This window comes from Musa acuminata, chromosome BXJ1-1, assembly GCF_036884655.1.
Source record: "Musa acuminata AAA Group cultivar baxijiao chromosome BXJ1-1, Cavendish_Baxijiao_AAA, whole genome shotgun sequence".
Taxonomy (NCBI): domain Eukaryota; kingdom Viridiplantae; phylum Streptophyta; class Magnoliopsida; order Zingiberales; family Musaceae; genus Musa; species Musa acuminata.
Window position 1 is genome coordinate 15,846,729 of NC_088327.1, and position 14,833 is coordinate 15,861,561.

Here is a 14,833-nt window from a genome sequence, read left to right on the forward strand (position 1 = left end):
TAAAGATATCGAGTAAAAATATGATGATCAAAATGGTGGAGGATTTATGTGATTGTGTGGTCATCAACTATCTTTTAGATTAAAAAAAATATAAGATAAATTATTAGATCAATAATAATTTTTGAATCTAAGTGTTGGTAAATAAAAATTAACATATTTAAAAAAATATGTGTTCATGAGATGAGAATATTGAGTTGATATATGGAGTTATAAAAGGTTTTGAAAGAAAATATTTTTATTCATGAATAATTAGTGTTTCTTGATACATTATAAAGTAATAAAGAATCATTTAAGATCATTTAAGTACATTGATGCGTATCTTTTCCCTGTTTCCAACAGCAATAAATCACACACCTTGCATGCTTCGCTCCATGCATGTCCCCTCATAGAGATCAAAGGAAAACATCGGATGCATTACAAGAACATGTCCTAATTGATCAAAGAAACAACTAGTGCAAACATCTGGAATCTGCGTTGAAGACTACTGAGACTTCTTCTGCAGAACAAGTAGCTTGAGGAAGACTACCAGCAGGTAAACCACAGCTGCAAACATCGACAGAACGATGGCGGCCTTGACGCTGGCGCAGAAGCCACTCGCGTTGCTGCAGATAAATTTCGTCCAGAAAAAGCGCGCTTGTCCCTGTTCTGCCACGAGAATGATCGCACTCGCAGCGCCATTGCTCGTGAACAGGAAAGCCAGCATCACCACGTCTGCAAGCGACAGTGCCAGTTCTAAGCCCTTGGATGCGGCCCTGTTCACGAACGACAGTGCGAGGGAGGCGATGGAGTAAACCAGCACGAGCACGTTGGCGATTATGAAGTATCTGCATGAGATGAAAGATGGAGATCAAGATGATACAACACGCCAACGATTATGAAGTATCTGCAAACGATGAATTAAGATGGAGAAGATGATACGACACTTCTTCTTCTTCTAAGATCGTAAAAGTCTTGGAATTAATCTCAGGTCATCAAGTATGTAAACGAATACCCCCATGCAACTCCATGCATGCATGGATATGCCGCGGCGGAAGGAAGCGGGAAGAAGGGAAGAAGTACTTACACGAAAGCGGCGGAGTTCACTGACTTGATCTTTGGGCCGGTCACAGACGCACCGAAGAAAGAGTCCGCAGGCGTCAAGTCTTCCTTCGCCGCGCCCATCACGACCGCGGCGATGAACGTCAACACCACGGCGGCGGCGCGAAGGACGTGGTCCAGGAGCCGCTCCGGCGGCGCCGACGCTTGGGCTGGCGGAGAAGAAGAAGAAGGCATGGGTGGTGCTTGGGTTGGAGGAGAAGCAACGGGCTTGGGTTGGGACTCCATTTCCAAGTATCAGCCTGCTGTCTGGAACTTGTTCTTCTCCATTGATGATGCTATAATATATATGCAGCATAGATATGTGAATGACAAGATGCCAGCTGACATTAATGAGCCACCAATTGCCCAATTGGTGTCCCATAAATCATTAATCTTGAAGAAGGTGACATTAATGGTGAGCCACGCATTGCCCATTTGGCATTTTCATACATATAGACTAAGGGACAAATAAATTGAAATATAATACAAAAGAAAAAAGACGAGTGTCAATTTAGATTAGAAAGAACAATGGCGACATGGTTGTGCCCATCACCAAATAACTTCATATATCTTGACCTAAAACGCCAGCTAAAGCCAGATGCATTCAAGAAAGCATCTACTAGTTTGACTTAGGTTTTTGAATGCAAGGCCAAATTCTACATGATATGCGATTGTTGTGGTTTGCATATTCCGTGCTATTGTTCCACTGTCATTAGAATAGTATCTGACTTGAGGATTGGAAGGGGTTAAATTAATCTCACAAACAAAATCTCTTGTCATCAACATTATTTATGTGATGTGTGCTGAGGGATGTTGAATGGGAAACATGGGTGTATGTGAAATGTGTGCAACAGAAGACACCTATAATTGGTATGTATTTTAAGAATATTAATTATATTTAAATTATTTAGAGAAATTTTAATTAATTTTATTTTTTTTAAGGATTAGTATTAGAGTTAAGATCAGAAAATTAAGACTTGATGAATTAGGTTTTATTGCTATAAATATGTAATATATTTCAAGATTTTGAAGAAAGGGAGAAAGGTTATTTTAATGAATCTACTTCGAGTGCTTTTAGGTTTTTTTTAGTGAACCTAGATAGGATCGAAAGGTTTTATGAGAAGGTGTACAATGGTATTTTTATTTTAATTTTTCTTATATTATAAAGGATTCAGATTCTTGAACTATGTTAATTTTCTATCAATTTTTTTTTATATTTCTTTAGACTATTTTTATTTGGTCTCAAAAGTCTTCTATCACTCCCCAACATGAATCCAACAACATTCCCCTTCTTCATAGGAGGAGAATCTGAGTTGATCCCAAATCTACACCACCAACCATGATCCCACAATGACCATTAATTCTCTTTTCTAATATGGAGTTCAACTCAAATTATTGTAAATGCCAAAGCCTTCTTCTTGCCTGATGATGCAGCCCATCATCCCTTCCTAGTCATCTAACAAGGAAAAGATATCTTCCTAGATAATGAGGTTGAGAGGTGGTCGATCCATACCCTTCCATGCTAATTCATGCTTTTATCAATGGCTTATAGCTACCGACTCTAAAGTGTGAGCCAACACCTAACGATGAAAACCCTTTTGTTTGATAACAAGAAAGATAACACTAAGAAGCTACACAAAGACAAAAGATGCTTATACTTGTACTCACTTGAGACAACAATAGCCCAACCACATTGAGGCGACATCCTTATGAAGTCAGCATCATAAAGTGATTGTATCTTTGAAACGTTTCAAAGACAATTGAGTCTTCAAGTTAGTTCATCAATGCCTAAGTTGCCTTATTCCAAGGTCCTATCCACACAATGATTGTGTTCTTCAACAAGTTGGCAGAGTCTTTGCAGCTTTAGTCAAACTACTTGTCCTCAAGCCAAAATGTGCAATTAGCAAACCAATTCATTCAATAACTAATCATATGGTTTGCTAAAAAAAAAATTCCTCCTTACAATTACACAACATATTCACTTGTCTGATTAAACAAAAGTAGAAAAAAATTGATTTATGTCCGTTTAACATGTCTCATTGCATTGTACCAAGATATCCCTTTCGTATTTGTCTATAATAAATAAAGTATTAATATGTATGATATGATATTGTCAGAGAAAACATTTCCTTACGCACGTTGTGCATGGGTGCATCATGACTGATAAAATATTATTTTTGTCTAATGTATCTATGGAAGATATCTGGAGCATCCTCTAATTATTTTTGGTATAAATAATAACTACCTAGTTCTCAAGATCAATATTTCAATAAATCCTAACCTAAAGTGCAATGAGGGCCAAATGTATATTATATAAAAACATGCTAACTAGGTATTCTTGGTTAGCATGAAATATATTGCCAATCTGATATTACTGTACAATATTGAAAACTATGATATCATAGTGCATCCTATCCTTGGATCCTCAAATTCCCACCACAGAGTGGAAATGTAGCAGCCAAGAAACTAAACAAAGTGAACCTCACACAGTATTCTGGCCCTACTTGCCAAGTTGGACATGTTCTTCTCTTTGATGTATTGATTGAATTGCTTTTCCTGTACCTCTCGGAAATGCATCATCAGCTCAATCAAAGCGGCAACAAATGTTTCTGGATGATGTATTTGTAATGTTTGTCATTCCCATCCTTAAAACATTTTCATCTTTTAATATTTGTTCATACTGACAGCCATATTCCCTTTTCATCCAACTCTGTTGTTAGAAACAATTAAATGTGACCACCAAATCTGTTGTTAGGAACAAAAAGTGACGCCAATTTCAGAACGAAAAATGTTTTTGGTTCATGGCTGTCTCTGCTCCATATTCCGACAATTACCAAATCCGTTGTTAGAAACAAAAAAATTAAAGGTAATTTTGCAACAATAACGTTTTCATTTTTTGTTTTGACAGAGCAACTCCGTCGGCTGGCAGACCGAATGGGAGACGACCTTCGTTGCTTCATAGGGTTCCCGCCCGCGCTCCCGACGTGATCGATCTCGGTTCACCCAAAGAACTCGAATCATCGAAGGTGCCCGCATCTTTTCCGCATCGTCCATCCTCCAAAGCTTCGATCTTTCAGACGGTTTCAACAGTTTCTTCTTTGCAACTCCCTTTCGTCGAAAACTTTCAAGAACTGCTTGGCGAATCCTCGATAGGCTTAATCTTTGTTGGGTTTCGTGTAGGAATCCGTCGTTGCTGAAAGGTTATGGCTCGATGGCTGTGGCTAAAGTTGTTGGTTTTGATTGGATTATTTGCTTTTTCCGGGGGAAGAGGTAATCACTAATCTTTGGTTATGTGAATTCCTCAAATTTTAGCTCAAAGAATTAGATGTGATTTGCTCATTTGCAAATTCCAGTTTATCTGTAAACCCTCTAATTGTGTGTGAAGTCTGTTATATCGTCGCCTATGATGAGTGAGAATATTTTGTTTTATTTGCATGTTTAAATCGTAATGTCGCGACTCTTCTTCGTGATGGTTAACAGAAATTAAGATCGAGTATGAGGATGATGCTCCTCTCTACAATCGTACGCTCGCCAAGATACTCGTGGAATATGCTTCTGCTGTGAGTATGACCTTGAATGTCGATCAAAGACGTCGACTTATGTTGAACTTGGCTTTAAATAAATTATATGTATATATCATCATTTTTATATTTTTAAAGTATAAGTATTATGCTTTTAAAACAATACTTCTCTTTCATATATCCCTTTTTCTCTATTGTGTTTCCTTGTCAATTATGCATCTGTATCAGTTCTCTGTGTCTGTGCCCATGCAACCTTAACAGGGAAGGAGGAGGAAGAAGAAAATATGAGAGAATTTTGTTATTATTCGAATGAGTACAAGGGAAGTACAAAAAGAAGTGCACTTCAGTGTTTTCTTTGATAGGGAGAAAGGAAAATTGCACTTCACAATTCTTGATTCCATGAAAGTTAATTTTGTTGAGAAATTCCTAACTATAAGTGAACCACTCTTATTGATGAGAAATAGGGTGCTTATTGTAGAAGTAGATTTGGAATCCCAATGTCCAATGACTATGAGTTTGCATTTTTTTTTGTATCTTTAATTTCTGAAATTCCGAAAATAGAAAGCTTTTCTTTAGAAACCTTGGAAACAATGGAATTCCTTTTGATAAAAGAACTATGTTGGAAAACATACTTGATGCCTTGGATTTGAGTTTTTTTCCTTAAAAATTGGTGACACATAAACCATATTCAGTATTTAGTCATTGATGTTCTGCTTCTATTTACCTGCAAGTGTAACTGTCTCTTGCAGGCCTATGTCACAGATCTAATGACACTTTTTACTTGGACCTGCTCAAGGTGTAATGATTTGACGAAGGTAAAAGGAACCACAGTTGTTCATGCACATTTGTGTTTTTTGCAAAGATTAAAGATGCTCGTTCCATGATGGTCTTTCTAACTGCTTGACAAGATAGTATCTCTGCCTTTCTAACGCTGGATGCATGAACTCAACCAGGGGTTTCAGATGATAGAGCTGGTAGTTGATGTCCAAAACTGCTTACAGGTGCACTCATTTTTCTAGATTCTATGTATGTTAAACCTAATTCATGTTCTCCCCAACTCAGAGAAATATCTTCTGTTGTATATGAACTGTCTATGTAGGCATTTGTGGGAATTGCTCATGATCTGAACTCCATCATTATTGCATTCAGAGGTACCGCTGGGACCAGGTACTAATGTAACATTCTGTTATCTATTACAATTATGCTGTTAATACCAGAGGGGACATGGATGGCTCTAGCATTGAGAGTATAGATAATAATTAACTACTAAGGTGCATGCCTCTCAACACATGTGCTTGCATGCAGATTCTTTTGCCATTGTTGGCATGGAAGTTTCTTTTCCATGCTGTGTACTGGCTGTTAAGTACCGTGTGCCATTGAATAAGAACTGTTGATGTATATGTGCTAATCGTATGTGAGTTACATATCTCAGTGTGTGCCATGTCATCTGCCTAATGGCATGGGAACACTACATGACATTTTAATCCTTGATCACTCTGACTTTAGCTGTGAAGGATGGATCTATAGTGAAGGAATTGATTGCATTTTCTGTAGATCTTTAATTGTAAAGGGAGTCTGTATCATGTTTCCTGAAATATTTACTGATTATGGAGTCAATAGACATATTTGACTTACGGGATTTTGCAGCATAAGGAATTGGATTGCTGATTTGTTCTGGAAGCAGCTTGACTTAAGTTACCCAGGTGCAGAAGATGCAATGGTATTCAATTCTTCCTCAGTTGATTTGAACCTGACAATTGGTGAATACCTCTGAGTCATCTTTATTCTCCACTTTTGACATCATAGGTGCACCATGGGTTTTATTCTGCTTACCATAACACCAGTTTGCAACATGGGATTCTAAGTGCTGTTCAAAGGACAAGGGAGTTATATGGTAATCTCCACATTATTGTTACAGGGCATTCATTGGGAGGGGCTCTGGCTTCATTTTGTGCATTGGATCTTACTGTAAGTGCCATCGAAAGTTCTCATTTGCTTTCTGCTATTAAGACAGACAGCCTTACGGCTGGTCTGCTAACTGTCCAAATGATACTTGTATGCCAATGTATTTAGAAATGGGATGATTCTCCTTGCATCTTGCTGGCTCTTTTTTATTTTTAATCGAAAATGTGAGCATGGATTTCAGATTACTCATATGACAGTTGACTTGGACTATGTCTTGAAAATTCTTTCACAGTAGTTTATGAAGTAATTTCTTTTTAAAAAATATGAATTATGTACCAAACTAGCTCTTGTGTTTGTGTGAATGTAGTTAGATAAGGATGTTTTTGATGAATTTTCTACTGAGATTAGAAAGCCAGCAATGACAGTAATTATACTATTTACCTTTTGTTTAGTAATTTTGCATGAAAGAGTCTTGGTTTAGTAATTGGTTTTGTTAGTTGAGATCATTGACTACGAATACACCATTGCTTGATGACTAGTTGGCATTTATGTAACAGGATTTCTTCGTGAACTTTGCAGGTTAATCACGGAGTAGAACTTGTTCAGCTTATGACCTTTGGACAACCTCGCATAGGAAATGCTGCTTTTGCCTCCTACTTCAGCAAGTTTGTGCCAGATGCAGTTCGTGTGACGCATGAGAATGATATAGTGCCCCATTTACCACCGTACTACTCATATTTCCCAAAAAAGTCATACCATCATTTCCCAAGAGAGGTATATCTGCATGAACTTGTTGTCATAATGTTAAAAAATAGTTCAAAGTCAAACAAAATCTATTATGTAATCCCATAATTCCAGTTCTATGATATCACAAGCTCCATTTTTTCTGACTTTTTCCATGAGTAGTATTATTCCTTAAGTTTAATTCTCTTACTTCGATGTCTAAGTTTTTTAATTGCATTACCTTCATTAGCTTTTTCCCCCTGCTTTTCCTAGGGGAGGTGATATGTTTGTGGTTAATGCTGTGTCACAGCACACCAGTGTTAAATTTGGGAGGCCAGATGGGATCAATGCACAGTAGATACTTGACCTAACTAAACTTAGAGGCTGGTGAATTGTCTGTGTTAAGTTATGCTAAACAAATATACCAAGCCAGAACATTGAGTTATGGTTAGGCTTTTGTTATTCTATAAGCCTTAACCATACTTGTTATTCTGCAAGCCCTCTAACCATAGAATTACAGGTTATCTTTGTTTTTGCTTGTGTTGGAAAACCCACCATAAAAATTTGTACATAGCTAACCAAGCCAAATTAAAGTGAGTAGAGCAGTTATAAGGTTAAAAGGTTCTGGTTAAAACATGCTTAAATTAGTCTTAGATGGTTCCTTCTTGGAATGTGGATTGAAAATGGTTTAGTTCACAGCTGAAAGTTCAACCTCTACATATGATGTCATATGTGTGCCATCTTTTTCCTTTTTTCACTCACAGACTACTCATCATATCATGAATGTATTCCATAAAAATCCTCTTGATTGATCTAAGCTTTTTTCCCATATAGTTCAAAAGCAATCATTTTTATTTCGAAACAAATTCAGGTGTGGCTTCATGACATTAAAGTGGATGGCGTAGAGGACAAGGGAGAGAAGATTTGTGATGACTCTGGAGAAGATCCTTCTTGTTGCAGGTATGTCTACCTTCTATTAATGTAACAAACATTACAATTTTCATTGATGTTATGCTTTGTTTTTGTATAGGTCCGTTCATGGGACAAGTATAAGGGACCATCTCAAGTATTACGGCGTCGAACTCAGAGCTGACACAAGGGACACTTGTAGCATTCTAGTTGATTCTAGTGTTTTACAGTACGATGTAGGGTACAATGGTGACATCTTATCCAGGGATCCTACAGCTCCATCACATTTGAAACTAAGTTCACGATCAGATACCGCTAGCAGCTCTGTTTAGAATTCGTTCATCGGAAAAATTATTCCTAAAATCCATTCCTTGTAAAGAGTTCTTTGCTGCTGTATATTTAAAATTAAGTTCACCATTGGATACCGATACCAACTATGTTTAGAATTCGTTCATTGGAAAAATTATTCCTAAAGCCAATGCCTTGTAAAGAGTTCTTTGTCACTGTATACGGTGAGAACCATCTCATATCTTTGTCATCCTGAGAAGAATGTACATATGCACCCACTCTTTTGTGATAAGAGGCACTGATTAATGTATTTTAATGTTTAATTTTACATGAACTCGTGCTTGTTAAGGAATGTAATTATGAACAGCATTATTACCACGACTACTTGATACCAAGGTGCTCTTATTGCAAGCATAGAACAGATAGAATACCCTCAATTTGTTCTATGCATAAAGAGAATGCTCATTCAAGTTTATTTGTGTTTCTTGGTCTTGTTAGTTGTGTTTGGGTGTATGTGCTCATGAAGATCATCCACATTCATAACTGCTCATAAATGATTTCTGTCTGATTCTTTGTCTTTCTCCTATTTAGAGGGGGATTTCGAGTTATGATATGCATGGACAACACATTTGGATGTTGAAAGGGTTGAAGTTACCTGATTGTTTTCTGCCCCCCATATCACCTGAGATGATTACACAAATGGCAGATCCAGTCACTATCATGCAGTGCTTTCAACCCTGACTAACAACTAACTTTAGTTTACCAACCTTGGTCGACATATTTGACATCTAAAACATTATTTCTAAACTCTTTGAGGATGTTGGGTAGTTTAGTTGGTATCATCATCTTCATCATTTATCTTTATAAAAAAAATCTTTTTTATGGTATCATCCAAAACACTATGACTCGAATCTTGATTACTTGGATTGTAAGGAAGAAATTGGCAAAATCAATTTTCTTTTTTTAATAATAATAATATTTTTAATCAGAAGCGAGGATTTAGTCGGCACCATTTTCTAAAGAGTTGAACAAACTGTAAGAAAAATCCTCAATGTTTTCAAGAATGATAACTCACTCACTGTTTCTGATGACAAATATCTTGTTGATCTAAATTATGAACCAGCGTTCATGTTGCAAGGAACAAGAAGATGTAATTAGTACCAGACGAAAGCATTGAAGAGCTTCTTGATGGTCTTTAGACCAGACGATCACCCACAGCCTTCCATGAGACCAGCCAGCTTCATCCCCCTATCCATCTCCGAGCATCAAATGCAAGCTAACTGAGAGGTGGAAGTGTGGACTTCACCAAAGGTTAGCCGTTCATCTCGTTGGATATCCAAGATCGAACAGAAGGTTAAGCAGCTCTCAAAGGAGAAGCTTAAACCCCAATGTGGGTCTAGAAATAGTAGCTTAATGAGTAAAGAACGCTTACGGAACTTTGATCTTGTGATGCTTTGATGCAAGAATATTGTGGACTTGAGAATGATGCACTTTGTATGGGAGTCAACTACTATGATATGAACACTTCAAGCAGCAAATATTCTAATCTGCATTGAAGCATCTGTGTTCGCTGAACAAGCCACCACATGCAGAAAAGTTTTATTCCATGACTCACCTTGCTTCAAATGAATCAAATTACCCAAGCAAGCACACACAGTGATGGGTGCTCCACAACCATATCTGCAGTTTAGTGAGAGAAGGATGGGTATCTTCTCGTTGACTTCCTTTTGTAGAGAATTCCCCACATGTGGCCATGGAAGAGCCAAGTCCTTCATTTCAGATACCTTGGTGCTGTCATCATCTTAATTGGTCATGGACAGAAGGGGCAAGAGGACCTGCAACATGTTTGACTCCTCAAGAACCCAAAGGTTACTACCACCATCAGCTTCAATTCCAAACCAAATGATGTGATTTCCTCTTACTTCACTCTCACTCCAATGACTAGAAGTGTGCAAACCATGATCTGGAATCTAGTTCTTGTGGAGGTCAATCTGCTTAGTACAAACAAGGTTCTGAGCTTTTTATGTCGTTTCTTAGAGACTGCTGATGCATAAAATCCTTATCTATCTATAGACAGCAATCCAACATCAAAAAGAGGCATCAACATGGAGAGGTTTCGGCAGCGGTATGAACAGAATGAAGCTTTCGCTTGAAGTCTTAACACGCATTTTGCTGAATTCCCAGGGAACCAACTTATCATTGAGTTCAAACCCAATGAACATTACCATCAGCCACAAGCTCGAATCCTTGTTTATCTACTACGGATGATGTCTTTTCTCAACCTCAGATGTACTAAAGATGCTAAATCATACATATTTTCTGCTTTGATGCCAGAAACAGTGGCAGGCAAAATGCTCAACACAAAGTCAATGCAACTTTTCTCATCAGAAACAACCAGTTCAGCTTGTTAGAGTGGAGAGATGGTGTGGTCTGTGTCATTCAATATGTGGCCAGCAGCAGATTGATGCTATTCCATACCTACGCATCTTTGTCTTCTGAGGTCTCTTCTCTGTGTTAGATTATCTGATTTTATTTAATTAGATAAAAATATATTATAAATTTGATTGAATTTTAATTATAGTTATCGATCAATAAATAAGAAATAATCTTAATAAGAGGAATTCTCTTAATTACTTTTTTTTTTATTTTTATCTATAAAGTGATGATATTTTTTAACTATTCTTAGTCTTTATCACTATAACTTTCGGATCAAACGGTAATGTATATTTATAATCATAAAAAATTTTATGACCGATGTCAAAAGATAACCACATCTAAACTTCTTATTTGATTTTAATTTTTTATATTAATTTTTTTTTCCTATAAGAGAAATATAATTATAGTTTTTATATTGAGACTGTGGTCGTTCCAGAAACAGGAACATGACAAAAACCTGCATCACTCGACAGCCCCAAACAATGAAGAGGGAATTCAAACCTTATCAAGGCATCATGTGCTTGTGGCATCAAAGATTGACAGCGGAGTTTGCCTCCCCCATATTCCTAATTTGCAGAGCCTTATCGGTACTGAAACAAAGTACATTGATAATCGAGGCCCACTTCCGGTACCAACTTGTTCCGAGACAAGACGTGATCGCAGCCATACTCCCAGAAAGATACTGCGTGATCAAATATCTAGTGATCATGGACTTTGTTAGATTATACCGAGACCAGTGGACTTCCATGCCTATATAAGCAAGATGATCAGAGAGCAGCAGTGAATCAATCACCGAGCGCACCAAGGAGTAGTTCACCGAGAGCCGTAACATCCGGGGATGGACAAGGTGACGAAGCTGGCTTCGCAGCGAGCTGTGGTCATCTTCAGCCGGAGCTCCTGCTGCTTCTGCTACAGCGTGAAGAGCCTGTTCCATGAGCTTGGCGTCAATGCTGCCGTCCATGAGCTGGACGAGGACCCGAGAGGTGCGGAGATGGAGAAGGCGCTGGTGAAGCTGCTGGGCCGCAAGTCGCCGGTGCCGGCCGTGTTCATCGGCGGCAAGCTGGTCGGATCCACGGACAGGATCATGACGCTCCATCTCGGTGGGAATCTGGTGCCGCTGCTGAGGGATGCCGGAGCTCTCTGGCTCTAACTACACCTACTGCTACCTGTGGATATGCTGGCTTTGTATGGAGTGGCTTCAGTGTGGAAGTCTCTTCCCTCTTTCTTCTCCGTCCTCCTGTTTGTGCGTGATGTATGGAAATAAACTGCAGAGACCGATGTCAACAAAAACTTCTTCTTCTTCTTATTCTTCTTCTTCTTCTTCGTCTGTGCGTCATGAACTAACTGTAGAGATATGAACAGTGTTCTCTGCATCATGTATCTGTCTCTGGTGAAGACTTCGTTTGACCTGCAGAAACCCCACCAAAGTCACGTCACATTGGCCGATGAAAGATTTGGGTGACCCACAAATTAGGATCGAAGGCATGAAAAGCAACTTGGCTTTGTTCATAGTGTTCCCAAACCCTATCTAACGTAAATTATTCCCATGCTTTATGTTCGTGGTGAAGAAAAAAGCCAATATATTATACAGCCACACTTCTGCTTGAGAAAGTAAAACAGCAAATATTATACTTGAAGTGCAATAATTCTTCAAGTATGCGCATGAAGTTGATTGATGTTAATTAAGGCATTTTTTATGTAATAAAAAGGAGAAAAATGATAGTTGAATTAAAACTGTCTGTTTTTTTTTATAATTATAACTTAGGCAATTTGCAATTAATAAATATTTAATTTATTATTTAGGATATTATTTATGCAATATATTATTTTAATATATGAAAAATATGTATAATTTAATATATAAATACATATTAATATAAATAATAAATGCTTGGTTATTATTTTAATATAGTATACTATAAAGTCAAACCTTTAGTTTCCATTTTCTTTACTTTAATTATGAATTTCTTTATTTGAATTGGAAATAAAATTTCAATTTATTTATATATAATATGTATTATAATTAATTAGTTGACTATTAACACTTGATTTATTAATTTTGGTGATGATGAAATCTGTTCTATATTTACAAATTATATACAATGTTTCATATGCCTATTCTATGATTATAATATAATGTTTCATATTTATAATGACAACGTTATAATTAGAGTGATTTAATATCTTTGTTACCAAGTTATATTAACGTTTTTTCTTAAAATTTAAATGTTAATCAATATCTTCTTTTACTATATTATTTTCTTTTTCTGTTCAACTTCAAATTTCATTACATAATTAATTAAAAATTTTATTTTACTAATCCATTGAACGAGTTTTTCTTACCAAGGGAAATTAAAAAAAGAAAAAAAATGATAATTGAATTAACACAATGGTGATTTCTCTAAAAAATATCCATGTTTTGGATTTTTTTTTTTCAAAAGGTACCTCTATATTACTTTTTTTTTTCAAACCGTTTCCCTAATTAAAAAAATACCTAAAATATCCCTTAAAGGTTTTCTCATCAAATTTTTTCATATTTTTTATTTTTTTTTAATCGTTACCATATTTTTACTGAAGTATTGAAAATGCTATAACTGCTATTAGAAATTCTATAAATAGCATCATATTGTAATACATCATTACGATATTATATTTTTTAGATTTGCTATTGGTTTGGTTGATGTTAGGAGTTCATTTAGATCATTTATAATATTTTCAAATAGGTCATACAATGTTTATATTACGATAGTTAAACATCATAAGGAGTCAAAAATAGTTACACATCGAAAAAATTTTCGAAGGACGGTTTAAATATTTTTAAATTAGAGATACCATTTTAAAAAATAAAATGAGGATATTGATTGAAAAATATCGAAAATGTGAGTATTTTTTTGAAGGGAATAGCCCCCTTAACAAAATTAGTTTTTTTTAAGTATAATTTAGATAAATTACAACCAATAAATGATCCATTCCTAGAAAACTAATGCATGTGATTATTCCTTCCATAAATTCAACCACTATCTTGGTTATATTTTCAACTCTCTAGGCAAACCCTTTTGTTTTTCGTCTGTAAGTACAACAATAGATGTATCTCAAACAATTACTTCCACTCAAAAACTTTGGCAAGCGATGACAGTGAGAGCATATAAAGTGCGAGGTCGATTTGCAGCATCACAGATAGGCCTCAATACCACTAAGTTGATGCACATGACATGGGATTTATACCCTCTGGCCCCTACATGCAGTCAAGGATAAGAGAATATTGAGAAGGGCAAAGTGGTGGAGGAAGACTTCGGCCTCGTGAAACATTCACGATTCCTCAAAACCCAACTTGTTCTTGGAATCAATACCTCGAACACGATGATGGTTCTGCCGCTGACAAACGCATGCTTGTTCATGTGGGGGGAATCATGGCGTCGCTATATTGCCGGTTGGATAATGCAAGATAAATGAAACGATTTAATTTCATGTTGTAATCATACAATGAACATTCTTCTTTTATGCAAAAATAAATAAAATTCTATTAAAAGAAGTTAAACATGCCATTCATTCCCTCGCAATCTTTCGCGACGATTCGTAAGCCAATTGGCCGATCGATCACGCTCACAAAACAAATGGATAATCCGAGATAATGAACATTCTAAAATCGGATAATCCTCAAAGAAATTTCAGTCAAGCAATTGCCAAAAACATCAACTTTTAAGAAATTTTCTTTTTGGCTTTTTTTTGGTAAAAGAACTAGAATTTCATCCTTGTAATACATCAGGACTTACAGGGGCAGCCAAACCCCAAGAGACGAAATCCCTCCAAAAAAGACTTATACATGAAGCTCTTTTCGATGTCAATGCACTTACACAGGCTTGAATCCTAATCACCTTTTAAGTTGCCAAGAAAAAACCAACCTTATCGGTTATATGATGACCATATGATCACAACTCGAGAGTGAAGAAGTCAGTCTATTGGTAAAGATGACA

The 14,833-nt window shown here is 36.5% G+C and overlaps 3 protein-coding genes across 4 annotated transcripts; 2 read left to right on the top strand and 1 right to left on the bottom strand.

The window, feature by feature from the left end:
* Positions 1–283: 283 nt before the first annotated feature.
* LOC135587290 (CASP-like protein 1E1) lies at positions 284–1,334 on the bottom strand. The gene is made up of 2 exons (XM_065078532.1): positions 1,064–1,334; positions 284–824 (listed from the first exon to the last, which is right to left on the bottom strand). Exons 1-2 carry the CDS (start codon positions 1,321–1,323, stop codon positions 482–484), a joined length of 603 nt encoding a protein of 200 aa, XP_064934604.1. The 5' UTR covers positions 1,324–1,334; the 3' UTR covers positions 284–481.
* A 2,539-nt stretch (positions 1,335–3,873) lies between these two features.
* LOC103999087 (lipase-like) lies at positions 3,874–8,761 on the top strand. Of its 2 annotated transcripts, none has more exons than XM_018826378.2 (11): positions 3,874–4,157; positions 4,258–4,347; positions 4,558–4,637; positions 5,348–5,413; positions 5,552–5,599; positions 5,698–5,765; positions 6,246–6,318; positions 6,405–6,566; positions 7,083–7,277; positions 8,098–8,186; positions 8,257–8,761. In XM_018826378.2, exons 2-11 carry the CDS (start codon positions 4,281–4,283, stop codon positions 8,465–8,467), a joined length of 1,059 nt encoding a protein of 352 aa, XP_018681923.2. In that variant the 5' UTR covers positions 3,874–4,157; positions 4,258–4,280; the 3' UTR covers positions 8,468–8,761. The 2 variants fall into 2 exon arrangements, with proteins under 2 accessions (XP_018681923.2, XP_009419020.2); XM_009420745.3 differs by having other exon boundaries at positions 3,874–4,103.
* Positions 8,762–11,625: 2,864 nt separating this feature from the next.
* LOC135587306 (putative glutaredoxin-C14) lies at positions 11,626–12,235 on the top strand. Its single transcript, XM_065078561.1, has one exon. It carries the CDS (start codon positions 11,698–11,700, stop codon positions 12,007–12,009), a length of 312 nt encoding a protein of 103 aa, XP_064934633.1. The 5' UTR covers positions 11,626–11,697; the 3' UTR covers positions 12,010–12,235.
* Positions 12,236–14,833: the final 2,598 nt, after the last annotated feature.

What these genes read in the sequence shown, in the direction of transcription:
- LOC135587290 (XM_065078532.1), bottom strand. Translation starts at nt 1,323, where the DNA reads ATGGAGTCCCAACCCAAGCCCGTTGCTTCTCCTCCAACCCAAGCACCA. An exon ending in GTGAACTCCGCCGCTTTCGT is followed by an intron (nt 825 to 1,063) that starts GTAAGTACTTCT and finishes CATCTCATGCAG; the next exon opens with ATACTTCATAATCGCCAACG.
- LOC135587306 (XM_065078561.1), top strand. Translation starts at nt 11,698, where the DNA reads ATGGACAAGGTGACGAAGCTGGCTTCGCAGCGAGCTGTGGTCATCTTC.
- LOC103999087 (XM_018826378.2), top strand. Translation starts at nt 4,281, where the DNA reads ATGGCTCGATGGCTGTGGCTAAAGTTGTTGGTTTTGATTGGATTATTT. An exon ending in AGAGGTACCGCTGGGACCAG is followed by an intron (nt 5,766 to 6,245) that starts GTACTAATGTAA and finishes GGGATTTTGCAG; the next exon opens with CATAAGGAATTGGATTGCTG. An exon ending in TTTGTGCATTGGATCTTACT is followed by an intron (nt 6,567 to 7,082) that starts GTAAGTGCCATC and finishes TGAACTTTGCAG; the next exon opens with GTTAATCACGGAGTAGAACT.